Below are 27,911 nucleotides of genomic sequence, written 5' to 3'. Positions count from 1 at the left end.
CACTTTCAGAGATAGGTGATGCGAGCAGATTGTGTTCTGCTATGTAGGAGCACTCTTTGAACCTGCTCAGAGCATGCTAGTTCGTTTTGGGAGAATCATATAGGAACCAAGCTTTGAGATGAAACATGGTTGGGATGAAGAAATCGGCCGTGTTTCTGTGATAGGAGATTCGCAGTGAGGGGCAATGAAATCAGTGGGCGAAGTAACATTCTGGTGAGGAACGAAAACCACGGTTGTCTAGGCCATGATGGGGCAATCAGAATCACAGTGGCACAATCTGTTCGTATCTTTGTCAGAACTCTGTGGAGAGCCGGTATCGGGGGAAAAGCATAAAGTAAGTCCTGATGCCATGGGACCATAATGTTTTCCCAGTCCCAATCTGGAGCAAAATTCGGGACATTTAGTGTTTTTCGCAGTTGCAAAAAGGTCTATAGTTGGGTAGCCCCAAATGTGGAATATGTTGCGGATGATTGTCTCATTTCTCTCTCATTCATGATCCCAGGGAAAGCATCTGCTTAATTCGTCCGCTGTGGTATTCATAGCTCTGGGAAGATAGGCGGCTGATATCCGGATGTTGTTCGCAGGGCACCAATTCCAGAGCTTCATAGCTTCTGTGCAAAGCGAGTGAGAGCGAGCTCCTCCCTGCCTGTTTACATAGAACATGCAAGAGATGTTGTCTGTCATTATCCATAAATGTTTGTTGCGGATTAATGGGAGGAAGTGACAGCAGGCATTGCCTATGGCTCGAAGTTCTAGGACGTTTATGTGCAGGGAGGTTTCAGTTGAAGACCATAGACCCTGGGCTGTGGTGGAAATGTGTGCATCCCACCCTGTGAGGGATGCATCGGTAGTCATTATGAGGGATGGAGCATCCTGGAGAAAGAGGACTCCTGAGCAGAGGTTGGAGGGAACTATCCACCATAGGAGAGAGTCTTTGACTCTGAAAGGTATGGATAGAGGCTTGTTTAAAGCGTGCACATTCGGTTTGTAAACTGTGGCCAACCAAGCTTGGAAGTACCTCATGTATAGTTGTGCATTTTAGACCATGAAAGCAGTTGTAGACAGTCTTGAGAGGTGACCTGAGGACTGTTGCAAAGTTTCGTTGCCGCAGCTTTATGCTGTTAAAGCGATCGGGCGGGAGAGATGCTATTCCAGTCCAAGAGTCAAGGTGTGCTCTTATGAACTCCAGGTGCTGGCTAGGAGATAATGTGGTTTTGTTTTTGTTTATTTGTAGGCGGAGGGATAGGAAGCAAGCAACGGTGAGCTGTGTGAATCTAAGCGCGCCGTCAAGCGTTGAGGCTTTGAGGAGACAATCGTTGAGGTAAGGAAATATTATGACCCCTTGTTTCCTGAGGTAGGCAGTGATTATGGGTAGGAGCTTGGAAAAAACACGGAGGGCGGGGGGGGTGGATAGGCCGAAGGGTAGCACCCTGTATTGAAAATGTGTCAAGCCAAGGGTAAAACAAAAGAAACATCTGTAGGCCGGATGTACAGTCACATGAAAATAGGAGTCCTATTGGTCGAGGGCTGAAAACCAATCACCCTGCTCCAGCGCTGGTATTATGGTGGTGACGGTAACCATTTTTAACTTTTGCTTTTTGATGGATTTGTTGAGCCGCCTGAGGTCGAGGATCAGTCACCATCCCCCGGTTTTCTTTTCTGTTAAGAAATAATGGGAATAAAACCCCTTCCCTCTGTGTCGTTCGGGCACGAGTTCCACTGCTCCCAATAGAAAGAGATGTTGTAATTCTTGGAGGAGCAGTTGCTTGTGAGAGAGATCCCTGAAGAGGGACAGGGAGGGTGAGTGGGTGGGTAGGAAGGAGGCAAGGATAGGAAAGGGATGGAATAGCCAATTGTGACGACCTCTATAATCCACTTGATGGTGGTAATGTTCTGCCATTGATGGGAGAATGGTCGTAGACGCTGCCGAGGAATTGGGATGACGCTGGTATCTGGGTCTCTGGCGTTGCTGTTGTTGCTGTTGCTGCTCATATGATCTATGGAAGTGCTGGGTATACGTGGGGTAGCGTGGACGCTGGTAAGGTTGAGATCTATATTATTGCCTTCTGGTTGTAGGGGTTTGAATTCCTAAGGACCGGAGAGTTGCCCTTCATTGAATGGAAGTACGTCATTCGTCGTGGAGGCAAAGAGTTTGTCGCCGTCAAAGGGAAAATCTTCAATGGTATTCTGGACCTTTCGAGGAAAGGAAGAGGAGGAGAGCCATGAACCTCAGCACATGACCACTGCTGTAGCAGTAGATTTTGCTGCAGTATTGGCTGCATCGAGGGCCGCTTGAAGAGCAGTATGTAAGATGATTTGTCCCTCGGAAACTAGAGCCATGAATTGTTGTTTCTTTTCTTCTGGAATGTCATCAATAAAGTCCATGAATTTTTTGTAATTTTTGTGGTCATATTTTGCCAGAACGGCAGTATAATTAGCAATGCGAAATTGTAACGTGGAAGATGCATATACTTTACGTCCGAGAAGATCTAATCAAATAGGGTGGAGCGGAGAAACTGGTGTTTGGTCCTTTGGTTGACTGCATCTACTACCAGCGAGTTTGGCGCTGGATGAATGAAAAGGAATTCACAGCCCTTGGAAGGGATGAAGTACTTGCCATCCTCTCGTTTACAGGTAGGTAGGCTTGCAGCGGGATTCTGCCAGATGGCCATAGCAGGTTCCAAAAGGGCTGTGTTGATCAGTAATGCAATCCTAGAAGAAGAAGAGGGCTACAGGATGTCCATTAACTCATGCTGCTGTTCAGGAACTTCCTCCAAGTTAATTCTTAACTCACTGGCAACTCTTTTGAAAAGGTCTTGAAATTTTGAGAAGTCATCTGAAGATGTTGGGGGAGGAGGAAGTAAGGTTTCATCAGGCATAACAAGTGGGTCCACTGCGTTGGAGGCATGTCATGACTGATCCTGCAGTTGTGACGGTGCTACCTGTTGCATTACACCGGAGGCAGGTTCGTCAGCTGGCAGTGCCGGGCAGGTGTCATGCCTGGCTGTGGTGTCATAGCAAGTGTGGTCTCAAGGATAAGATGCCCATGGAGCCCAATATTGCCACTGTGGTGGGAAGGGCATAAGTGGTGCCATCCAGGGGTTTACGCACCACGGGGCAGGATCCTGAGAGTAGGACAAGGTAATTTTTCTATGACTTCTATTGATTGGGGTCTGAGGATGGGAGATTTGATATGGTGAAAATTCTCCCTGAAGTCCAGCTTCCTCATCACTGGAGAAAGGCTGTTCGGACCCTGATTGAGCATTTGGAGAGAAGTAGGCACTAAGTAGGGGTGACTGCAGGATAGGTGACACCAGCCGGTCCCTTGACTGTATAAAATGCGGTGCTGGAGCTCCTCTGTGAGGTGAGGACTGTGCAAGAGGAATCTGCTGTGAAGAAAAGTTTCTATGCACCGGTGTCCTGAGCATTGTTTCACTGCCAGCCAGCTCAGCGGGTGCCGGTGCCGGGAGAGCAATAATAGCCTGCGGGGGGTCAGGCATGTCAGAATGTGTCGGCCCCGCTTCCTTTGCAGTGCCGAACAGTGCCATATGAGAGGCAGGCAACTGGAAGCCTGAAGCCTCAGCACCAGAGTTTTGTGCTACCACCGCAGGCAGGTTTCACGTGGCGCCGGAGGAGCCCAGCATGTCAAAAGTGCTCAGCTGGGAAAGTGCTGGGAGGGAGGCTGTAGACCTGCCTGGGAAAGTCTTCTCCCACGAAGTTCCCTTTGCGGGTGAGAGAAGGCGCCTTTTTTAATCTTTCTTTGAGGCGGAGGGGGTGGGGGGGTGTGCAGCAGAGTCGGCACCCAGGTCTGAAGCTGACCCTAGAGATTTCTGAAGGAGGAGCAATTTTAGTCTCAGCTCCCTGTCCTTCTGTACCCTGGATTTGAGCTTGCTGCAGTGGGCACATTTTGGGGGGGATGTGGGACTCCCCCAAACATTTTATGCATTTTGAATGGCCATCTGAAAGAGGGACGCATCATTGCAGGTAGAGCAGCGCTTAAAGCCTGGGGAGCCAGGCATGTCGGAAGCAGCTGCTGCTGACAGGAACAAAGAAAAAAAAATTATTTAGAGAGAGAGAGAGAGAGAGAGAAGATAGAAAAATGGTAACTAAGTACTATTGGTAACAAACTAACTAGGAAGGAATTTGAACAAAGGAAGAGAAAGTCTCTAACAAGTCTGCTGAGCTCCGTCTCAGGCCAGAGATGGTAGAGAAGGAACTGAGGAGACCGGTCGCACACACGTACCATTAAGGTACATTGAGAGCGGGGCAGGGCGGAGGCAGGCTCTGTGAGTGCGTGACCAGTACGAGTACTGCTGTAAAAATCTCCAAACGAAGGTGCAGGGACGCACCAACACCTGGAGTGGAGCAACCACAGGAACATCTCTCGAAGAAGAACCCAACTTTTAAAACATAAGGTAAAAGTGTCCAAAGGAATGCACAGACTAAAACCTCTATCCAGCTATCCTTGGTCAAAAGACAGGCGGTGTTTATGCAAGGCCTTGAAATTATTTAGGGCAAATGCAAGGGATGGGAGGCGTACACCTTAGGGTGGCAAAGGCAGAGAACATTGTGCATTATGACTGCACCTCTCATCTCAGGATCAGAGAGCACTTTAAAAACATTCATCCATCATCAAAACCCCTCAGTGAGGTAGGTAGTTTAGCTGTTCAAAGGTACGTTTTAGTGTCCAACATGGCATTAACATCTGGGTGCTTTACAGACTTAAAAACAACAACAACCCTAACTCACCCATAACGGTAACCTAAAATCCCAACCACGGCTGCTGACAGGAAACACTTGTACCCAAACTGCCATCACACAATCACAATAACATTGGAAATTTGCCCCAGATAGGAGTCTACCTATATGGAGGGAGGCACAGAGGGTTTAAATGACTAGCCTGAGGTCCCCTGGGGCCTGATCCACTGATGACTCCCACTTACTGCAATGGACTTTGGATCAGGCTCAGTGAGTTAGAGATAGGGGTGGTAACAAAACCCAGGAGTCTTGATTTCCAGTTCCCTGCTCTAAGCACTAGAGTCAACCGCCTCATTGATTATATATGTTCTCCCAAAGTTGGGGGTCTAGTTAACGTGATTCACTCTCATTGTACACAAACTGTTTTAAAGTAACAATAATGCTGCTTGCTGTAGCTTTACAGCAGTGGTTTTCAACCTTTTTTCATTTGCAGACCCCTTTGGAAATACTGAATGGAGGTGTGGACCCCTTTGGAAATGCATTGTCTGAATATATAGTTGAATTCTGTTCAGTCAGTTTTCAGTCTTTCATGGACACTTTAGGCAGAGTCCGCGGACCCCGGTTGAGAACTACTGCTTTAGAGTATGAGATAATAAATCTAAGGGAAGAAGAGTAACAGAAAGTACATCAGTTTTTGGATTTTCAGTGACCACCAGTCCCAGGCCTTGAATTGGAAAGAGAACCACAATGTTTTTAAAGTTCTGTTTTCAAGTGTTTGGAGACAATCTCATCATAGTTTTTCCTCCTCTTAACTTTGTAAGTCAGGGCTTTAGAGTATTCAGTCAGCAGAGTCTCCCAGTAACAAGAGACATCCTTCATCTGCAAGTGGTCCATGATGAACTGGTGCCCCCTGGAGGCAAACAAAAATAAAGTGACAGCTCAAAGTCAAACTTTGTTCCTGTAAGATGAAAAGTCCTTGGATTTAGCTATTTTATATCAATTTTCCCAGATTTTTTTTTAAATGGGGAAACATGAGAATTTGGATGTGCTATATACAGTTTATTATTAAAATTAATGTGACACCTTTCATTACCACTAGCAGCTCTGATGACTAATTAGTCACAAGACAGGTACAGCTTAGGGAGTGGCACTGCAAACTTCCCCTACATTGCCCCACCAATCAGTCCTATTTGACATTTACTGCCAGTGGTGGTGGCAGCATTTTTGTGAAATGGACATTTGTTCACTGGGGCTAACTCATTTTGTACAATGAACAAAAGTTATCAGTATTTGATACCTCTTTGGGGGACTATTGACATAGATCAGATTTGAACTAGAGGTGAAGAGTTCTGTTATCAATACCCTGCGCTCGTCACTCTCCCTGCTGAAGATAGATACATTGTGCGCTGTTATCACCAGGCTGTCCTTGACAGGTATCTCTTTTGAATGCTGAGTACTGGAGGATGGGTGTTTGACAATCAGGAAGAATACACAATTTACCTCTCTGAAATTTCTTGTGCCACATCATCATTTTCCTTCACAAACTGCAACAGCTCCCTAAAAGGAAAAAGAAAAATTGCTACTAAGTATTGGCTCAGTGCATAATACCGCACACCCAGCTAGTGTGTTGTGGCAGAACTAGATTTGGGGATCCTAAAGCCAAGCATGTGATTGGTGCTGCTACTTTCATAACTAAACTTTCATATCAGTCTTCTGGGGGCGGGACAAGGGGGAATCTGAATTCTGGCAGCTGACGAACGTTTGGAACCATTAACTGCTAAGATGACTGCTCTCCTTTTTACTCTAAGTCAGAAATGCTGAGGGCTTGTCTCAATTTTCACTTCTAACCTTTAGGTTCAAGGTGTGCTGAACATCGGTGACATCCTCCTGGCCCAGATCTCAGAATAGATATTATTACTAAAAAGGTAAGGCATAATCAAAAATACCTTCAATAATCGAACTTATGTTAGAAGAATCTCAACATTTACTGTGTGTCTCTAATGAGGCCAATAATATATTTTTCCTCAACATGTCTATGGCTCTAAACTATTTCCTGTATGACTAATATGTACTGAGAATTTTGTTTGTTTCTTTTACAAAGAAAGGAGAATGAAACATATATATCCCCACTGTCTAAGGGATCAGCAAATGCCACATGATGTTCTTTCTACCTTTGGTGCACTGAATACGAGCAGAGTGTGGGTATTTGTCAATACAACCCAAGCCTGATCATACCTTGAGTAGCATGGGTAGCATAGAGCCCACTGCATGAAATACTCTGCATAACACACTTGGGATCATTGAGTCATTCCAGAAAATCACCTGTAGTCTCCTACCTGACATCAGAGAGGTCTGGTTTGACTGGGATGTAATGTACCCAAGGCTTCAGCTGTGGGTAGAAGAACTCAAGCCACTCTTCCCCTACGTGAAAGACTAATGAGCCACACAAGAAGAGGTGTTTGAAACGGAAACTGGCTGCTACCCCTCGGAAATTAAACAGGTATCTGTAAAAAGAGAAGCAAAGAAAAATTTGATTTCGTATTGGCATTCCCCATCCACTAACTCAGGGTTTTTTTAAAGCACTTTTTTGAAACTTTGGCTGCTTTTTAAAATCTGAAATGCTAAGTGCCCTCACCTCAAATGAAAAATGTGCGTGGGAGAGACTAGGCTCTAGCTAACAAGTTTGCATTTTCCATCCCCCCTGCCTCTGATGTAAGAACTAGTGAGAAAGTGAGAACAAAGACACTTCACCTGCCAAGGTCTGATTTCAGATACCAGACCAAGAGCTGCATTTCTTATGCCATGGAGGTTAGCAATATAAACAACTGTAGAGAACCCTGACCCCAGGGTTTGGTAGGCAAGTAAAAAGGACATGCTTAATTTTAAACATTTTGGTTTAAGGGAGGCCTTTGTAGTTAGTTTCCACAGAACTCTTCAGTTCTCCTTTACATTCCAGACTTGGCAGTCTCTTGACACTGACCTTTAAAGAGGCCAAACTAAGCTCTCCCAAACCTTCAATTGACTCCACATAGGTGCAGAGATCTGACTGCCTGCATGGATTCAGTTGCAGGATTGGGGCCTTAAAAAGAAAATGACACATTAAAACGAACAAGCCTAATAACACTAACAATCAGACAAGATTTCAGCAGCTCCTGAACAGATTTATTGAGCAAAACCTCACTTGTATTTGCAGTGATCGACCAGAGGAATTTCCTTCGCAGGCGGTTTCCCAAGAGTGTCCTTCAAGAAAAAGAGACTTCAAAAAATTAATTCAGTACAATTTATTTTCTGATCGCATTTTCTGTGAGGCTTCTTTTTCAACAAATCATAAATAAGGCTAAAGTCTCAAAAGTCTCCCTGGTCATGGGAAACCAGTTTGGCTTCTAATTGCATTAGCATCTTTGGGGGCCTCTCTCATCTTTACCTGAGAAATATTCTCCGTACGTTACAAACATTCTAAGAATAAGTCTCTTACTTAATGACTATAAAGAGGGTTGGGCTTTAGCAATTCATTTTCCTCAACTCTGTGTGCACTGGAACTTTTAAGTTAATAGTGCTGGGGGAAAGTGTTGTTGGTTAGTGTACAGGAACTGTCAAAAAGCCTCCAACTTGTCCCTTGAAGAGTTAACAGTCAGCCACAGTGAGAGCTTCCTCCATCACAGAGGAAGGGTTGCAACCTCCTGAGCAGACGCAGATAGCAAGAAGCCATGTTGGTCACTGACTCCCAGACCCCCATCCTCAGCAGACAGGCAGCAGACACACACCCTCAATCAAGGGGCCAAAATAATCTTTGCTACTGTCTCTGGTTGCTTCTCCCACATGTCCAAAACCTCAGTGAACAACCATGGCTTAAACTCGAGCAGAGAATGCCCAGCCCTCTGTCCCCTAAAGAGCCTGCTCTGTTACCACAGTCTGAATCTAAGTGATTGTCTTTGCAAACCGACAAAAATTTTCCTCACTGATAATGAAATGCCTCAGTCCAGCTTCCTAGGATGCCCTCAGTGGGTCAGATCTTTCTTCTCAGAACCGCAGAAGATTGTTATGGGCACAGTTCCTCCACAGCCCTCATGGGTGGAGTCCCATGAGGCTCTACCCTCCCCTCCCCACTATTGTTCAGCACATATACGAAGCTTTTGGGGGAGCAGGTCAGACAACCTGGGCTGAAGTGTCAGCCATTTCCAGATGACAGCACCAACTCTGTATCAAACATGAGCAGCACAGTCTCCCAGATTTCTCAATGCCTAGCCAAAAGCAGCACCTGGAAAAAGGGCAGCTGGCTAAAGCCAAACCCAGGGAAGAATGAGCTGGTAGAAGAGGGAAGCACTTCAAAGAACTTGCTTCCCCCACAATTGCGGGCATCTGCCCCTCAGTTCGTTAAGTCAGTCTCTAGCTTTGGGGTTTATGTGGACAGGTTAAGGCTACTAGATGCTCAAATAACCAGGAGAGCAAAAGATAAAAAGAAGATTGTGCTCTAGTCCATCAAACACAGACTGGGCTACAGCAATCCATGAATTCATGACCTCCTGGTCTGGTTACTGCAACTCTAGGACTGAAGCCACCCACCCTGGGAAAGCTCTAACTGGGATAAAACACCAGTAGCATCACAGGTCACCCTGACCACATCCCTCCAGTGCTCCACTCTCTATATTCAGGATGGAGTGCATGCAGAATTCACTCCAAAGTAGGGTGACCAGACAGCAAATGTGAAAAATCGGGATGGGGGTGGGAGGGTAATAGAAGCCTATATAAGAAAAAGACCCAAAAACCAGGACTGTCCCTATAAAATCGGGACATCTGGTCACCCTACTCCAAAGTCCCTTTTCCCTTCTATTCAAAGCCCTCTGTTGGACTGACCATAGCTACCTGTGAGAGCCTCTCTCCCTCTGAGCTCCCACAACAGTGAAACTATCAACCACCAGGGGGAGGTTCACAAGTGCTGGAAACAGAACTTCATAGGACTTGTGTTACACTATGGGACTCATGCCTGAAAGAGATAGAAATGAACCTGGCTCTCGCTTCAATGAGATCTACATGGAAAACTCCTCTCTCTGATGCCACTTTCTCTGAATAATCTCTTTTCTCTCTCACACACATACACACAGTAAAAAACCTCCTCAAGTTATTTATCCTACAGACTGGGGGAAGGGGGAGTGCTTGTTACTTATTTTTAAATACTTGTGAGATGCTTAGAGACTGCAGTGATGGAGCCATGCCCGTACCTACATTAGACAGATACAGCCATCCGATGGCAATAATTTGAACGCCTGACTTAGAAGTGGCTTAACTAGTGACACAGCCTCCCCCACCAATATTATCACCAGTCTCTGAAGAAGCAACATTTACATAAAGCACTTGAAATTGCCCTTTTTAAACTATTGCTTCCTAAGCTGCTTATGCAGTTGGCTCCTTAGTGGTTACTTTTTCAGATTTCCAGGCCTGGTTTTTAGTGTACTCAGCATCGACGAGTTCTGGGTTCTCTCGAGACAGAACAATGAGGGGATCCCTCTCAGGACTTGTTCTGCAAGAGAAACAACATTCAGATCAGTCAGTGTCATTCTGAATGTCTCCAATTCTGCACGTCTGCATGACAGCCAACCAACAATGGGATTCAAGACAGAATTACCTCCTGGTCTCTATCAGACCGGCTCTTGTGTGGCCTGAAGGCAATATTGCTAAATGCTGCTCACAATATCTGTAGGAGGACATAGCTGGGGGAATGGGGGCAGGGGGTATGTGAAATGGAATAACTTTAAGTGATATTCCCTTATCCCATTTAGTTTTAAGTGGTATATTCTTTAAACATTATTCAGAACAAATCAGCAAAAGAGCTATTATCTTCGTGCCTGATCCTGAGAGGCGCAGACTACTCTCAATTTATATCTAAGTTATGAAGTTCAGAGATGTTTAGCATCTTTTAGGATTAGGCCCTTTGTTAGGAGAAAAATTAACATGGGTGTGACCTGAATGAAATCTTCATTCTCTTTGCCCCCTGGATACACTATTGAGAGTCGCACATTTTCATGTCTGTTTTCTTAAATGCACAATCTATAAACAATAGGAAAAAAATAGTCTGCTCCTTCCTTACTCCCCCCCATCATTGCTGTAAGGATACTTGCTAAGTCACTAAATTGCACTGCTGCAGAGAATTACAAAATAAAGCATATAGATGCCCAAAAAGGAGCTATGACGATACCAGACAAACCTTCTGATGCATATCAAAGTAGCTGTAGTTCCCATTTTAAGGGAAGCAAAATACAGAACAAAAAAAGTCCTTATTCAAACCATTTATTAATTAAAAACTAAAACAGCTGAACTCTTCATAGCACACCCACCATCACTATTGTTATATGTATATCTTACTACACTAAATTAGTTGCAAATGGCAGCTAATGCTTGGCACATGAGCCGAGAGGATGTTGTACAAGGTGGTGGACCCAATTTGCTTTTTAGAAACATATTTTGGTTACATTTTTTGGTCAGAGAAAATTTCACAAGTCCAGACAGCTGACAGTGTAAGGCACTGCAGCTGGGAACAAGCCTCCCAGCCCAGGTCAACAGATTCAGGCTAGTGGGGCTTGTGCCAGCACACTAAAAAGTAGCTGTGTGGATGCTGCGGCAATGGTTGAGGCTCACTAGCCACCTGAGCTTGGATCCAGGGAGCAGGGTGGGTCTGAGCTCGGATAGCTAGCCCAAGCCTCTGCTAGTGCCACAACGTCCACCGCTGCTATTTTTTAGCATGCTAGTGCAAGTGTATTTATTTGGGCTGGAAGGCTTGCTTCCAGCTGCAGTACCCCTAAATGCAACCCCATGCAGCTCCACCGCTGCTCCTCAAGCCAAACATATTCTGCTTTCTTACTGATTCAAGCAGAAACTAGTGATTGAACCTAACTCTGTCAGGTATTTTTCCTCATGAAGTGGATGGGGTGAGGGTGAGGGTGAAACAAAGCATTATTTGCTGTGCAGCACTACTTCCCTTTGGCATGGTCTTTGCAATATCGCCTACACTTAGCACAGGAAATGTCATAGAACTGCACATACTGCTTTTTAAATGGCAACTGTTGTGTCAAGTAGTACTTAAAGATCCCCAGAAATAAAAGGCTAGTGCATATTTTCATCAGCCTTATTTTGGTCTTAATTAAACTGGCACCTGTTGGCAGCCTATATTGCCAGAATAACCTGGAGCTGGAAAATGTGCTCACCTGGATCCTCGAAAATATCCTTTGGAGATTTTTTTCTTCCACGGCCATTTTTCTGCAGATCTGGAAACATTTTTTAATATGTGAGAATAAATAATTTAACACAAGCATGAAAAAGTGTCCTCAGTTTCTGCCATATAGTCACATTTCATTATTCTTGAGGTTTGATGGGAACCAATTCTTTCATTAGAGCAGAAAAACATCTCCACTAAGCCCAACAAGGCGGGCCTTTTCCACAGATGGTAGCTCTCTAGCCAAGATATTATAGGGGGGTGTATATCAATCTATACACACACAAACAAACTCTTTCCTGTGTTATCAGTAGCACTGTGAATTACTGAAACTTAAATCATTTTAAAACTCCAGTTCACATTTCACTACTTATCCCGCTGCTTTCCTTTTTTTGCATTTCACTGAGTATCGGTCATGCAAATCAAATGGGCAGTTTCTAGGCATTTTCACTTTCTACTTCTCTTGTACGTGCAAAACATTGTTCAGTTCCTAAATTTGCAGACTAATGGTTGCACGAACCACCTTCGTTTTAAATTTAAACAAATCACTGAACCATTAGAAAAACAAAATAAAAAGAAAGTTTAAATATACTGCTTGTGTGTCTAATGTGTATGTTAACACATCCACCAAAACACATGCATGTCAGAATTGTTATCCCACAAGATTAGTTTCTGTAATCCTTGTCCTTTCTTTCCCAATGTCTGTTGCTCTCACTTGTGTCTTGTCTAAAACATAGGTCCCAATCCTGCAGTCAGCTCTGTGCAGGTAGACCTTTGCACATGCATGGAGCCCCAATGAAGTCACTCGAGGACCATATGGGTGGGAGAATCTGCTTGCATGGATCTGATTGTACATTTTTTAAGGTGGAAAGCTATTTTTAAAAAATCATGCCATTAGATGCCTGGCGTAGTTCTGTGCTTGAGAAATAATGATTTATTTTTTTAATGCTCCTCCAGTTTTTTTTAAAACCTGTATTTTGGGCATCAATTATTGCCTTAGGAATTCAAGGAGGAAAATATTTAACCCTGGGGTTTGTTGCTAAAAGATCTTTGCTTCAAAATGCTTTGTTTCCCACGGCATTCCTATATTTGCTCACCTTCCCATAGCCTAAGGGCAAGTCTACACTACAAAATAAAGTTGACCTAGGTTATGTCGACATACAGCCGCTGCAGTAATTAAATCACTTTTGCAGGTCCACACTATGCTCCTTGCGTCAGCGGTGCATGTCCTCACCAGGAGTGCTTGCACCGATTTAACTGCCAGTGTGAGACATTGTGGGACAGCTTCTGAAAGGCAGCAACAGTTGATGCAAGCAATGCAGTGTCTACATAGACACTGTGGGGTCGACCTAACTACATTGACCTAAGCATAACACCTCTTACAGAGGTGCAGTTAAGTCGGTGTAGTGGGCGAGTTACATCAGTGGGACTGACATTTTAGTGTGGACGCTTACGGAGTTAGGTCGACGTAAGCTGCCTTAGGCCAACCTAACTCTGTAGTGTAGACCAGGCCTAAGTGCTGCTCTCTGAGGGAGACCAACCCTTAGACTGACAAAAAGAATATCATGGCCAAATGAAAAATACCCTCTCACAAACTTCTCGTGCCTTACTAGTCAGTGACTCTGGTCCCCTCGGGTATGTCTACACTACAATCAGACACCCACAGCTGGCCCTTGCGGCAGCTGACTCAGGCTCATGGGGTTGGGGCTGTGGGGCTGTTTAACTGCAGTGTAAACATTCTGGCTCAGGCTGCAGCCCGAGTGCTGGGAACCTCGCAGGGATGTCTACACTGAAATTAAACTGCAAGCCTGGATGTCTACACTGCAATTAAACAGCTCTACAGTCCACGTCCCACAAGCCCAAGTCAGCTAGTACAGGCCAGCCATGGGTTTTTAATTGCAGTTCAGACTTACCCTTCAATCAGTGGTTCTGAACTAGCGGTATGTGTACCCCTGGGGGTACGCAGAGGTCTTTCAGGGGATATATCAACTCATCTAGATATTTGCCTAGTTTTACAACAGGCTACATAAAAAGCACTAGCAAAGTCAGTACAAACTAAAATTTCATACAGACAATGACCTGTTTATACTGCTCTATTTACTGTACACTGAAATGTAAGTACAATATTTATATTCCAACTTATTAATTTTATAAGTATATGGTAAAAATGAGAAAGTGAATAATTTGTAAGCAAGTAGTTTTTAAGTGAGGTGAAACTTGGGGGTACACAAGACAAATTAGACACCTGAAGTGGGTAAAGTCGTCTGGAAAGGTTGAGAGCTAAGACAAGTTATTGTCACCATGTTGCATCAATTCTAGGAGGTTCTCTTGCATAGTTGTGCTGAGCAGTTTCTTTTCTATGAAAAAAACTCCTCTCTCCTGAAACGTACCTTTGGAGGTCCTCTCTCATTAAGTCCCAGCGCCCAAGACCTGTCGGGTAAATTGGCCAAACAGCTGGTCCCCCTTCCCAAAATGTCCAGGCGGGATACATGATATCATGGTACTCAGAAGTCTTAAAAACAAGAAAATCAGCAGGTACACAAGTGGCCATGCATTTAACCAAGTTTCACCCTCACTGTTGAGAAGAGGAGCAACTGGGTTTTGTTTAAAAAACAAACAAAATAAACACACACAGGTATTTAGCCAGCACACATGATAGGGACAATTCCTTGTAACTAGCCTGATGTGATAGACCCAGGCCAGTTGGGAACAGCAGAGTAGCAGAAGGCAGATATACTGGCCACTGGATAAGGAGTTTTCTGTTCCCTGAGTGACCAGAGCAGGGGCTGCTCCATGCTAATGAGAACACCTGACTCCAATTAACCTGCTAAGAGTCAGGTGAGGCTGTTAAGCACCTGACTCTAATTAAAGCCCCTCTGATGCTATAAAAGGGCTCACTCCAGTCAGGCCAAAGAGAGCCAGAGGAGAGGCAGTGTGGCTGAAAGGCTGGGTAATGAAGACACCCTGAAACCACTGGAAAGGGAGCCCTAAGGTAAGGGCGAAGAAGGCATTGAGAGAGAGAAGCAGGGGAGCTGTGGGGAAGTAGCCCAGGGAAATGTATCAACTCTGGCAGTGAAAGGTTGGCTGCCAACAGACGCTGCCATTAGGGTCCCTGGGCCGGAACCCGGAGTAGAGGGCGGGCCCAGGTTCCCCCCAACCTGCCACTACAGAAACACCTCCTGGGAAGGGAAGACAGGCCCCTGTCAGGATGGGAGACTTGATTGTTCTTGAATAAACCCGTAGGGACAACAAAGACTATGGGAGTTCTCTCATCAACCTCCCTGCTGGCTTATGATGAAAAGGCTTAGTAGACTGTAACCCTGGCCCTAGAGAGAAAAGGGCTATGTGAAGGGTCGCGGTGACCCTCTGAGGCTAACATAAACCGCGTGGGACCCATGGGGACAAGGTCAGAGCTCTGCCACACCGAACATAAGCTTCCTGCACAGCTGGTGTTAAATGAGCCATTCTTGTGACTTGCCTGGCCTTCTTCTGGTTTCCAACAATCTAAGATTTTACTTGGGGGAAATGTTTCAATCAAATGCCCTCACACATGCAGAGCACGGATTGCAGGTTTATCCAGGGAAGCAGAACCAAGCTTAGATTCTGTTTCTCAGTGTGTTGCCCTCACTTACCGCCCACCCCCATGGGAATGTAGCAGTCCCATCCTTGTAGTACTGAAAGGCCACATGCCCAACAAATAAAGAGTCTGGTTTTGTTTGTGTATGTATGTGAAGGGGAAAGAGGTGCTATGTGATTTGCTGGACAGTTAAACCCAGTATCCTGCCTTGGGTCATGGCTAATACCAGATGCTACAGAGAAAGGGGAAGAGAAACCCATAATGCACCAGATTAGTTGTGCAATGCTCTACATGGAGAAAAAAATATTCTTCCTGACCACTAGCATGATCAGTGAACACCCTGAAGCATGGCTTTGATTACCTTTTTAAAAAGATACGAATTATGTATAGCTACAAATGTTGTTATTGGTCATAAAATAGGCAGTACTGTTATGACCATTTCCTGCAACACTTTGCCATCTAGGCTGCTCATGGCTTCTCTTTAATCCACATCAGACTTCCTGAGGACCATCCTACACGTCACCGTAAAGACATAATCCCTTAAGCGATGCCACTTCACTTCACTGGCCAAATGGCCCTTATCGGAATTGAGCATCCAATGGTCTATCAGCACTTCCCAATGGCTCTGGAGAAGCATTTGTACTGCACCCCCAACTGGTATCTGAGCAGCTGGCTCCATTGGCCACATTCCACTTGAAATAAAGAAGGAACTTCAAAAAACTCCTGTAATTTTTCACAGCCGTGATGTAATCCTGAGGCTACAGTTCACAGTGTGACCTCATAGCTATGAGAAAAAGTTACCGTTACTTTTCTGGACTATCAACCAAGAGGATTATAATATGCAAATTAACTCAAAGCAACTATATGATGGTCAACTGAGTTTTTAGTGAGGCCACAAGCCCACTCCCTTAACAGTGATCTTAAAATGAAACTATCAGGGTCGGCTCTAGGTATTTTGCCGCCCTAAGCACGGCAGGCAGACTGCCTTTGGCGGCTTGCCTGCGGGAGATCCCTGGTCCCGCGGATTTGGCAGCACACCTGCGGGAGGTCCACTGAAGCTGCGGAACCAGCGGACCCTCTGCAGGCATGCAGCCGAAGGCAGCCTGCCTGCCGCCCTCGCGCAACCAGCAGAGCACCCCCCGTGGCTTGCCGCCCCAGGCACGTGCTTGGTGTGCTGGTGCCTGGAGCCGCCCCTGGAAACTATAACTTTATCAAAGATCTAAAGCTGATAATGAACCACAGGGAGAACGGCACTAAATCCAGTGGTGGTATGCATCACTCCACTGTTGGACAGATGAGACACTTATCTGGAGCATGAGCTTGGGAGGGGGTCATTCCCTTGAACAAATTTCTAATTCGTTGCACTGGAGAGCTAGAAGGAGAAAGTCTATAAATATGAAGAACAAACAACTCCAGGTTTTGTATCTGAAAGAAAAGGGTAATTTTGACTCAGAGCCTTTGGGCATTGGAAAAAGAAATTACATTGCGATAGAACCCCCACTCACTTAAAAATTCCTGTGTCCCATTAGGAAAGGAATTTATAGCTTCTTACTCTTGTGACTGCAATGAACTAGAGGATGAAATGCAAGTCACAGTGTCCCCCACTATCACAAAGGTGCCTGCAGACTCTCACCTTGCTGAAGGAGAATACTGGGCTGACTGGCTTCATCCACTTGGGGACCTGGGGGTAATCTCGCACATTGATTACCATCTCCGTGTCTGGGAGGCGGCCGATGATCTCCAGAATGAAATGTTCGACCCCATTACATCTGCAGAGAATTGACATACAACGAAAAGCCATGAGCAAAAGGTTTGGTGTCACCAGGCCTTTGCTTCCCCCACCAGTTACTCTTCTGAAGGGGCAGAGCTGAAGAAGGTGGAAAAGAAAAGCTACAAGGGAGAACGAAGCTGGAGGACACAAACACTGAAGTATGAGATGGCCAGGTTTGGAGCTAGTTAGAAACAAAGACAGTGAGGTAATTAATGCTGTCATCTTCTCCATGAACCGTTGGGACTCTTCTGTCGAGTGGTACTACTGCCTACTGGGTGGGTTTTTCTACATGTATTATAGATAAGGCCCGACTTGAATCACGGGATGATTGTCAAAAAATTGCAGCTGAGTTGTGGACAAGCCATGGAAAACTGCAGAAAAGTAATATTATTTTTCTGCGATTTTCCACTGTCAGCCACCCGGGGCTGAGAGCAGGGGCTCCTGCTGTCAGCCCCACATACAGTGTAGCTCCCACTGTCAAAACTGTGGTGGAAGCCTAATATTGCAGAATTTGCAATTATTGCAATATCGCAAGTTAAGTAGGGCCTTAATAATAGACATTTACATAGTATCTTTCATCCAAACGCCCCAGAAGCACTCAAGGAAGTGTACAATCTGTAGACAATAGACACAGCAATCACTCCACCCACCATTGAAATTCAGGGAGGCAACATAACAACAGTTTCAGAGCACACACCACTACTCAGCTGCCTAGGACAGGAAATCAAGACTAAATGAAACTGCCTAGGGAATCTAGAGTGGCAGAATGTAATTATAATCATGCAGGATAAACATTCCTACTCTGGCAGAAAAAACTGCCCTGGAATTGTTTATGATGATAAGTGGTCAAATCTTAGTTTTATGTCTCATTTGAAACAGCCCATTTCAAGCAAGACATCAGGCTGGAGCTGGCTCTATGGTGACTCAAAAGTGACATGGCACCAACCAAATCATCAATACCACTTGCTGAAGATCCTGGGGTTTTACTAGAATCAACCAGCCAAGGACTGACCTAACCCAACCATAGGAAATTTAACGGGATAGGCCTTATTTAGCATTCACGTCCATCACAGAAGAGTTCTTCATCTAATGAGTGACTGAGGAAGCCACAAACATAATGCAACAGATCAGAAGAGAACAAGATAACTCTGTTAAAGTGATTACTCCCCAAGTGGGAAGATTCGGTCAGCAGGCTGTGCACTAGCGGAAGACACTGCAGTTCAATTCCTAGGTCAATCCTTTACTCTCAAGCACATAAACAGGGAAGGACCCCTCATCTGTTGCTTTCTAGGTTGGCAAGGGCCAGGAGCAAGCATCTCAGGTCACTTTGTAGCAGGGCGAAGTGATTTCAATTAAGACAATGTAATTAACTGATTTAAATCATATGTATTTTATTTTTTTAAAACAAACTAAATCAGGTTGAGATTCTGTAACACGAATTTGAAAATTTGTGCTACTGCAACTTTACATTAATATGTACAATGAACTAGATAATAAATGCTGGGTTTTTAAAAATGCTGTTACTGCGAGGGGATTTTAATCGTCCAAAATTGCTATATAGAAAAAAAACTCAAAATATTGAAAATGAAGGCTCTTAGCCTGAAAAACTTGGGCACAGAACTTTAGTCCCACAAATAGTCTCACTGACTTCCATTACTCAGGAACGTGAAGTTAAGCACGTGCATAGAAGTTTGCAGTCTCTGAAGCTAAAACTGTATTTCCATTAAAAACTTCTCTTAGAAGCAATTTTGTATTGAAGTGACAAAGATTTTGACACTATGTTACCAACGAAAAGTTATTTATACTTTCAATATATTAACAAACTTATTGCGAACTTTTTAATACACACAAATGAAAAGTTACAAAAATAGAGCCGGTACCCAGATTTATGTACCTACTGGTGGGATTTTCAAAAGCACCTAAGCAACTTGGAGAGCACGTCCCAGTAACTTCAAAATAGCAAACCCCTAATGGAGGAGTATAGTTTGGTCAAAACATTTAAAGCTTTCTTGACTTTAGGAAGTGTAGTCTATTGAAAGCTTGTGAGAATGTTACTGAGGCCCTAGACATGTTTGTTTTTTTCACATGTCACAGATGAGCATTTTAATCATGGAACCTCCTTAGCAGAAAAAAATAACTATGTAAAATCTGAAATCCAACTAACAGTTAAGAAATGAATTAAAGAAACAATTACAAAATAAACCTGTTTTAGTGATTAAAGACCATTAAATAGGAAGAAAGTAAAAAACGAGCAATGCATTATAAAAAGACAATTTAAAAAAAAAAACAATTTAAAACAAAAAATATATTTCTGAATTTTTTTAACCAAGATTTTCACCCACCCTACTTTGCAGTAAACCCTCCTGGTTAATTGAGGAGCAGCACTGATGGACCGTAAAGGCATCTGCATCCAACCCTTTCCACTAAAGGGATGTTACTAGGATAGAGGGTGCAAATGCAGGGAAAATGGATAAGAATCTTCCCTCTGGATCCTCTCACTCCATTGAACACTAAATTATCTTCCCACACTATAAAGGTAGCTTGGATACAGTCACTAGCCCTCTCTGACCCTCAACCCAACCTTGATACAGGCAACAATGAAAATTATCCCTTTCAGCCAACCTTGCTGCTCCCCACAAAAATTTAAGCCAGCCTTCTCTGGGACTCTAACCTCTTCTAACCCCTGGTCCAACTAATTGCAGAGCGTAGATTTCAATCCAGTGCACGCTTCATCAGGATCTTCTCTCACACAGTGGGATTGAGACCTGTCAAACACTCTTCTGCTCAGTAAGTGGTTACGTGGCTGGTTCTGGAGTAATTTTTTATTTCCCTGTGGCATGGATGAGATTTTCTGCATTGCTCTCACCTAGCAGGGAACATGCAGTCATGCTCACGGTACAACTTGTTCTTGATGATCTGGTAGTGCGTCCCAAGCTTCCGGCTAACCACATCGGACAGCAGGTCCTTGGAGATGCCTCCTTGAAAGGGAGCCAAGTCCTGCTCCCTAACACTGAGAAAGAAGAGACACCATCTTTCATTAGACACATTAGGGAAGATATTACATTCCCAGTTCTCATGTTTCCTAACTTTACTCTGATGGCTTTCTTGTCTTCCAAGTACTCCACTGTGTAGGCTGCACATTTTGATTTTTCCTTCTCTTCCCACCATTGTCTTCATTTAAAAGCGTGGTGCTGTTTAGAGGTATCAGATAAACATGGGCAGAGACTAAAGCCCTTATCCACAGGATTGTTAAAGCACAGGAAGCCAGTGATGCAATCCTGCTCTGGAGGGGCCATCAGCAGGAGGGCAAAAGGAGCGTTTAGAGTAGACTATGGTCCAGTTAGTCACCTGCTTTACTGCTGATGCTGCCAACAAGGAGAAAATTAGGACGGTAGCTTTTGTGTGTGGACGTCCCTCCTCTAGGAAACAGCAAGAACCACCAACTAATTTTTTTAGACGGCCATCAATAGTGTTCCCTTTAATACCAGTTTTCCCTCCTTGGTTGAAGATATGATAGCTTAGCTCTCCGCCACTTCACAGTTACACCCCACGTATCAGTGCATGGCAAGAGTATTTTCTCTCTCGTGCCAGAGGGCCCCTCAAGCAACCAGGAAAACATGCCCTCACCTTTGGTAGCAGCTGCAATTCTCCTTTATACACGGTCTGTAGCTCTCCACTGCTCTGTCAATCTGGCCAATGAAATGTTTCCATTTTGCATCTGGAAGAAAGAAAGAAAGAAAGAAAGAAAGAGAACAAAAAAGACTTAATATAGTACATCCATTATATTATCACAGCAGCTACCAGGAGATGAATGGGTCTTCCAGTCCATGAAAGCCAGCTGGTCTGATGACACCAATGGTGTGTGTCGAACACCACAGACCACTTCTGTACTACTCTTATCCATGTATCTAACACATTACATGGTGGTGCTGCCTCTAGGTGTGAGAGGGAGTTGAATGTCCATGTTTATTCAGTTCATGACTTCTCCATTGAAACTGTCAGCAAAAGGGTGCCAGAGGTGACAGTGGTTCTTTTAATGTGGATTCCTCAATCCAGATTGAAAGAACAGACTCAATTCACATAAGCCACTGAACAAGCATTAGGTAGCAATGACTCTGGTCAGTGCTAGAGAGAGCTGGATTTGAACCTGTGGTTTAAAGGAAAGTATTTTTACTTGTACATGCTACCTAGTTATAACATGATCCAATGGCTAGAAATTGAAGATAGACAAATTCAGACTGGAAATAAGACATCGATTTTTAAGGGTGAGAGAAAATAACCACTGGAACAATTTACCAGGGGTCATGGTGGATTCTCCAACACTGACAATTTTTAAATCAAGATTCGATGTTGTTCTAAAAGATCTGCTCTAGGAATTATTATGGGGAAGTTCTATGGGCTGTGCTTTATAGGAGGTCAGACTAGATGATCACAATGGTCCCTTCTGGCCTTGGAATCTGTGAATCAGCTCTCCTTTGATTTTTCCCCACTTCTGAGAGGGGCAGAAAGAAAGCTCAGTAATGTCTGCCCCTTACTCTCCTAGGTACCAGAGACCAAATCTTGGATTCCTGTCAAGGCATTGTCCTTACTCAACCAAACATCTAGATAAAGGGACATGTGTGATGTAGGTGCTGTACATTACTAGTACTACTACTAAGCAACTGGTGAACATGCACAGAGCCATCTCAAGAAGCAGCACTCTGCACTAGCTGGGGTACTCTCCTATTATAACTGTAAAATACCTCTGTTACTAGGTGGGCTAGCCTTTTAAGGGGACAGGTATCAGAGGGGCAGCTGTGTTAGTCTGGATCTGTAAAAAGCGACAAAGAGTCCTGTGGCACCTTACAAACTAACAGAAGTAGTGGAGCATAAGCTTTTGTGGGTGAATACCCACTTCGTCAGATGCATGACATCTGATGAAGCGGGTATTCACCCACGAAAGCTCATGCTCCAATACATGTTAGTCTATAAGGTGCCACAGGACTCTCTGTCACTTTGTAAGGGGAGAGAGGCTCATCCCAACCTGTGCCTAGTTTTCCACCTCCCAGCTGATGAGTTTGGATTTGGCTGGTGGTTGGGTCATGTGGTCAGGCATCACAGGATGGTAGTCTGGGGTGAGGCTTCATATAAGAGGGATCCTGCTTTCTCAGGAATGAGAGATCAGGAGTCAGGGTGAGTCTTTTCAAAGAATCCTAAAGTGGGTTGGCTGGCAGAAGTACCCTGCTTAGAGAAGTCTGGGGAGCTGAGGCCTGATACAAGGGTAAAGAGTAGACACAGACCTACAAGGAGGCTCCTGTGGGTGGATCTAGAGTAAACCCAGGGTCAGAGAAGAAGCTCTTTATACCAGTTGGTTGGAGCTACTTGCAATAAAGGACAGCAGCAAAACTCTTCAGAGGGAAATAGAAGTCCAGGAGAAGCATCATGAAGGTGTTGGTGTCACTGGGCATAGCTACCAGGTAACTCGGGGGGGGTGGAAGACCATGAGTGTCGATGAAGTCCCCCTGCTCTGGGTCTAAGTGAGCCACGGTAACTCCATCTTGTGAACTTTAACCAACCTGCATGCTAACAGCCTAAAAGCAGAATATGTGAGAGTCAGCCTTTCTAGCAGGCAGCTGCAGTCCTGCTTAAACTAGCAAAAGTAGTGAGGCGGCGGGGGGAGAAAAGGGTGAGAAGTCTTCATGTGCCTGGGCTAACAAGGCCAATAAACATGCGGATGAGAATTTTTCTAACAAGCTATAATGTAATGCCTAATGTAGCCGCTGTTGAAAAGGGAGGGGTAGGGGGGAATGAAACAAAAGGCTTATACAGACAGCTTGACATATAAAAAGGGGAAATTGCTTGTTTTTGTTGCGCTGGATTTGAGATACTGTGTCTCCTAGTGCCTGATTTGAGATCTCAAAATAAACTTGGTTTGCTTCTCCACCCTGGTGTGTTAATTAGTGCGACACACACCGGGCAATGAACCCCTGCTGCCTCCTCGGGCGGCAAGGGGTGAGCCTGGAGAAGTCTCCGGCTTTGAGTTAAACTACTGCATACTAATAAATGAGACCCCCAGATGAGAGTAGCTTCATTTGGATAAAGGAGTGTGTACTTCCTGTCCTAAACTACGCCGCAGAGCGCATCTGAGCAGGGTGGGTGGGTCACGGAGGGCTGCGAGGCGGCGGAGGGAGCTTGCACAGTGACCAGCAGGAGGCTGACCCAAAGGGAAGGGGCAGCCTCTCCTAGGCGGGCAGGAGAGCTCACACGGGACCCGGCGGGGGTGGGGGCAGAGCTGCAGGGGCCCGGCGCGGAGAAGGGACGGAGGAGAAGCCCGAGCCCCAGGCTGGAGGCGAGAGGAAGCGGGCACTGGGGACGGCACGATCCGGGAGCGGGGGAGCTCGTAGCACAGCTGGGGCAGAACGACTGAGAGCCAGAGGCGGCAGCGGGCAAAGCAGGACGGGTCCCGTCCGGGGGCTCTGGGGGCGGGAAACACCCCGCTCCCCGGTGCGGGGGCGGGGATTGGTGCTGCTGGGAGGGACCCACGCCCCGATCGCAGCCTCTCACCTGCGGCGCCGCTCCCCGGGCTGGGAACCAGCTGGGACCAGGCAGCCACCCGCAGCGTCCACGCCACCAGCGGCCCCATTGTGCAGCCCGGCGGGCAGTCGCCGCCCACTCACTGCGCCTGCGCGCCCCCGGCCGGCCCCGCCACCTTCCATCGGGCCGCCGGCTGAGTCAAGAAAAAAAGAAGTCAGGGGAGCGAAGGGCGAAAAGCGCCCCGCACAAAGATGGCCGCCGCAGCGGGGAAGGTGGCGGCGCGCCCCGCACAAAGATGGCCGCCCTGGTCAATTCCACATCGGTCCCATCGCCGCTGCGCATCCGGGACAAAACTCGCTTTGCCTGCTGGGAGTTGTAGTGCCGGACACTTGCACGTTACATCTCAGAGAGATTTGGGTGCAGGTCTGGGGCATCCCCAGCCTCCCCTCCTCCCCTGCTCTCAGCCCTGGGCAGGGGGCGCACTCAGACCACAGCCCCGCCCTGCCCAGGGGTGACTGCGGTGTGGATCGCAGCCCTGGAGCCCCTCACTAACCCTGCTGGCTTGGGTGTATGCAGGGAGCGTGTGAACGCCACCTGTGGGGTGGGTGGGAATTGCCCCACCTCAGGGGTACAGTTTGTATAGTGGGGGTGCTAAGAGCCATCGAACCAAACTGTAAACCCTGTTTATGATGGAAACCACTTCACACCAGGGGGTGCGGCAGCACCCTAGTTCCAGCACCTATGTCCTGTCTCCCCAGTAGGGTGACCAGATGTCCCAATTTTATAGGGACAGTCCTGATATTTGGGACTTTATCTTTTATAGGTGCCTATGAGTCCCCACCCCTGTCCCAATTTTTCACACTTGCTGTCTGGTCACTCTACCCCCCCAAAGGACACTGCACAGAGTAAGTAAAGGGGGTGAGAGCCAGGGCTGAGGGGTTCATTTGCTTGAAGCTAGTGTCCAGACAGTGCACTAGTGCTACTACTGCTGGAAGTCTGTGTCCATTTCTGGTGTCAACCAAGAAGGAAATTGGTAAATTGGAAAGAATTCAGAGAAGAGCCACAAGAATGCATAAATGATTAGCAAACATGTCTTATAGTGAGAGACTCCAGAAGCTCAATCAATTTACCTTAACAAAGACAAGGTAAAGGGGTGACTTGATCAGTCTGTAAGTACCTACATGAGGGACACAAACTTGATAATAGGTTCCTCAATCTAGCAAACAAAGGTATAACAAGATCCAGTGGCTAGAAACTGAAGCTGACAAATTCAGACTTGAAATAAGGCGCACATTTATAACAGTGAGGGTAATTCATTATTGGGAAAACTTAACAAGAGTTGCGGTGGATTCTCCCTCACAGGCTGTTTTTTAAATCACGCTTAGATCCTTTTCTAGGTCAAACAGGAATAAATTCAGGGATGTTCTCTAGCTTGTCTTATGCAGGAGCTCAGATTAGATGATCACAGTGATCCCCTCCGGTCTTAGGGCTTCTCTTCATGTACAGCGCAGCAGTGGTGCAGCTGTGCCGCTGTCGTGCTTTACTGTTGATGCTACTATGCTAACAGGAAAGCTTCTCCCATTAGTGTAGTTAATCAACCTATCTGAGAGGCAGTAGCTATGGCCACAGGAGAAGCTTTCCCATCAACATAGTGCTGTTTATATTTGGAGTTAGGTCGGGTCAGTATAACTATGTCACACAAGGGCTATGGATTTTTCACACCCTGAACAATGTAGTTATACCAAGAAAAGTCTGTTGTGTAGAGCTGGCCTTATAATCTATGTATCTGTGAACTTGCTACCTATTTTTAAAAGTGCCAACCACTTTGAGAAGGCTGCATTACTGTTTTGAAAGCCACTTTTTTTGTTGGAAACCATTAGAGATAAAAATATTTTAAGAATGATGACTTGTCCACAGTGTCTAGCAATGGCCTGTGTAACTATGTTATCTGAAACCAGTTTGAAGTAGTCTGTTAATTATGGTGTGACTTGAATACATAGGAGAAGTGATGCATCTTCCTGGAAGGATGTTACAAGCTGGATAAAAAGTTTCAGAAAATAGTCAATTTCTGAGAGTAACATTGGTCACTCCCTCTCCTTTTTTTTTTTTCCCCTCTCCCAACCATCCCTTATATGTGCTTCTGACCCTGTCTATAAACAAATATGGGAAACCTGAGATAGATAAGGCAGTCTCAGAGCAGATAGGAACTACCTTATTTTTTGAGATCCAGGAGAGTGGGATTGCTGGGAAATGTAGTAATGTTGTAGTCCTTGCCTAGGGCAAAACAAGCTAGGAAGTCAGGGAAGTATATGAATCCTGTCCTCTCCCAAGAGTATGTCTACATTACATTACATTACAGATGCTATGGTGGTGCAGCACCATAGTATAAATGCTTCCTACAGTGATAGAAGTGTTTTTCTATTTGTGTAGTTAATCCACCTCCCTGAGCAGCAGAAACTCTGTTGTCAGAAGAATTCTGCCATCAATCTAGCTGTGTTTACACTGGGGGTTAAATAGGCTTAACTACGGTGCTCAGGGGTGTGAATTCTGAGTACCATAGCTATGTTGCCCTAACTTCTAAGAGCAGACAAGTCCTAAGTACCTGGAAGGAGGTAGGTTGTACTGAGGGACTTGCCCAGGGGTGAAAGTGAGCTGGTAGGGGCCGGTACTCCATACCGGTAAGAACCCGCACCAGCCCACATTAAAGCACTGCTTTAATGTCCCTGCCCCTTTTGCCTCCCCTGTCGGCAGCCCTGCTGGTAGGATCCGTACCGGCAGGGCTGCTGACGGGGGGGGAGGGGAGGGGGAAAGGGGATGGGGAGCAATGTTAAAGCACTTTAAGGACGGTCCTTTGCTGCAGCAGCGCTTTAAGGTTCCTCAGTGGGGCAGGGACATTAAAGCACTGCAAAGCCATTTGCCATGGCAGTGCTTAATGTCGCTGCCCATCCCTGCATTGGCGGTCCTTTGCTGCGGCAGTGCTTTAATGTTCCTGCGCCCCCCGGTCGGCGGGGGGACACAGCAATGTTAAAGTGCTGCTGCGGCAAAGGACCCTGTAGTGCTTTAATGTCCCCGCCCCATTGTCCGCCCCTCCCCCCCCGCAGACTCCTATGGGGGGGGGAAGGGATCAATTGCCCTGGGGCCGGCAATTTAAAAGGGCCCAGGGCTCTGGAAAGAATTCAGAGAAGAGCCACAAGAATGAGTAAATGATTAGCAAACATCAGGTGGCCTGAAAGGGCTAGTTGGGGGATGCTGACCCCCAACCCTGCCTCTTCTGCCCAAGGCCCCACGCCTTCCAGGGGCTGGGGGGGCTGGGGCCGGAGCCATCCCCCCCCTCCCCGCCGGCCTGTACCAATAAGTGGCCTAACTTACTTTCACCCCTGGACTTACCTGAAAATTATCAGTACATACAACAAGGTTTTTAATTGTTTTTCCTTTTGCTTTGTAATTTTTTTTCTTAAATGCAGGTATCTCTGACACTGGTCTCATCTGATTTCTAAAGAAACTACAGAGAAGCTGAGAGACAAGGCTGCAAGGAAGCATCAGGCATGCTCTGAACAAGCATTTAGTGTGTGGTCCTGGAAAAGTGGAGAGAGAGCGGGCCAGGTTCTGGCTAAAAGTACGGGACTGTGAGGTTTGGGGCTGTGAGCAAGAAAACGGTCTCCTATTGTTTAGCTCCTCCCATGTTCAGGGAAACAGAATGTTGTACGTTCTCTCTAAATGAAAAAAAGATTGCATTAAAGGTACCTGAACCCATCATAGATTTCTTCTCCTAACTGGAACAACCTGCAGGGACCTAAACTGTGACTAGCCATTTAGGTCAAAAGTGGTAACACTACCTACAGTGAGAAATTGGAAAATCTAAGGCAGTCCTCATACGCTGATCCAAAACTCTTCTTGGCATATGAGCCTCCCCGCAAAAACCCATTAGATCAGGAAAAGAATCTACTCCTCTCAATGGTTGTTGTCAAGAGCAGTCTTCTTGCTTTCTGTTTAAACAATCAATTTTTCTGTTCCTCTTCTAAGCTGTTACTGTTGCAGCTGTGCAAGTGATGTGAATAGTCCTAAAATTAAGAACATAAGAATGGCCATACTGGATCAGTCAGAGGCGTAGGGACACCTAGAGCAGAGGGTAGCATTCCTGACCA

The 27,911-nt window shown here is 45.7% G+C and overlaps 1 protein-coding gene and 1 long non-coding RNA gene across 4 annotated transcripts; one reads left to right on the top strand and one right to left on the bottom strand.

Annotated features, from left to right (window-relative positions):
- POGLUT1 (protein O-glucosyltransferase 1) lies at window positions 1-23,937 on the bottom strand. Of its 2 annotated transcripts, none has more exons than XM_039537862.1 (11): window positions 23,797-23,937; window positions 20,881-20,971; window positions 20,120-20,263; window positions 17,116-17,251; window positions 14,296-14,417; window positions 11,898-11,957; window positions 10,117-10,216; window positions 7,880-7,938; window positions 7,035-7,202; window positions 6,199-6,255; window positions 1-5,608 (listed from the first exon to the last, which is right to left on the bottom strand). In XM_039537862.1, exons 1-11 carry the CDS (start codon window positions 23,873-23,875, stop codon window positions 5,452-5,454), a joined length of 1,173 nt encoding a protein of 390 aa, XP_039393796.1. In that variant the 5' UTR covers window positions 23,876-23,937; the 3' UTR covers window positions 1-5,451. The 2 variants fall into 2 exon arrangements, 1 of the variants encoding a protein (XP_039393796.1); XR_005598211.1 differs by having other exon boundaries at window positions 5,535-5,608; window positions 7,021-7,202.
- Window positions 22,426-27,520, top strand: LOC120404848. Of its 2 annotated transcripts, none has more exons than XR_005598213.1 (2): window positions 22,426-22,709; window positions 27,231-27,520. It is a non-coding gene; the product is annotated as an uncharacterized LOC120404848 (long non-coding RNA). The 2 variants fall into 2 exon arrangements; XR_005598214.1 differs by lacking the exon at window positions 22,426-22,709 and adding an exon at window positions 23,913-24,671.
- Window positions 27,521-27,911: the final 391 nt, after the last annotated feature.

This window comes from Mauremys reevesii, linkage group 1, assembly GCF_016161935.1.
Source record: "Mauremys reevesii isolate NIE-2019 linkage group 1, ASM1616193v1, whole genome shotgun sequence".
Classification (NCBI taxonomy): Eukaryota; Metazoa; Chordata; order Testudines; family Geoemydidae; genus Mauremys; species Mauremys reevesii.
Note: the sequence above shows the minus strand (reverse complement) of the source record. Positions and strands in the feature narration are given on the sequence as shown.

Bases quoted from the DNA above. Each gene is read 5' to 3' on its own strand.
- POGLUT1 (XM_039537862.1), bottom strand. From the start codon at position 23,875: ATGGGGCCGCTGGTGGCGTGGACGCTGCGGGTGGCTGCCTGGTCCCAG. The intron at 11,958-14,295 runs GTACGTTTCAGG...AAATGTTTCCAG, and splicing joins ATGAGAGAGGACCTCCAAAG to ATCTGCAGAAAAATGGCCGT. The intron at 10,217-11,897 runs GTGAGCACATTT...TTTCTCTTGCAG, and splicing joins GGATATTTTCGAGGATCCAG to AACAAGTCCTGAGAGGGATC.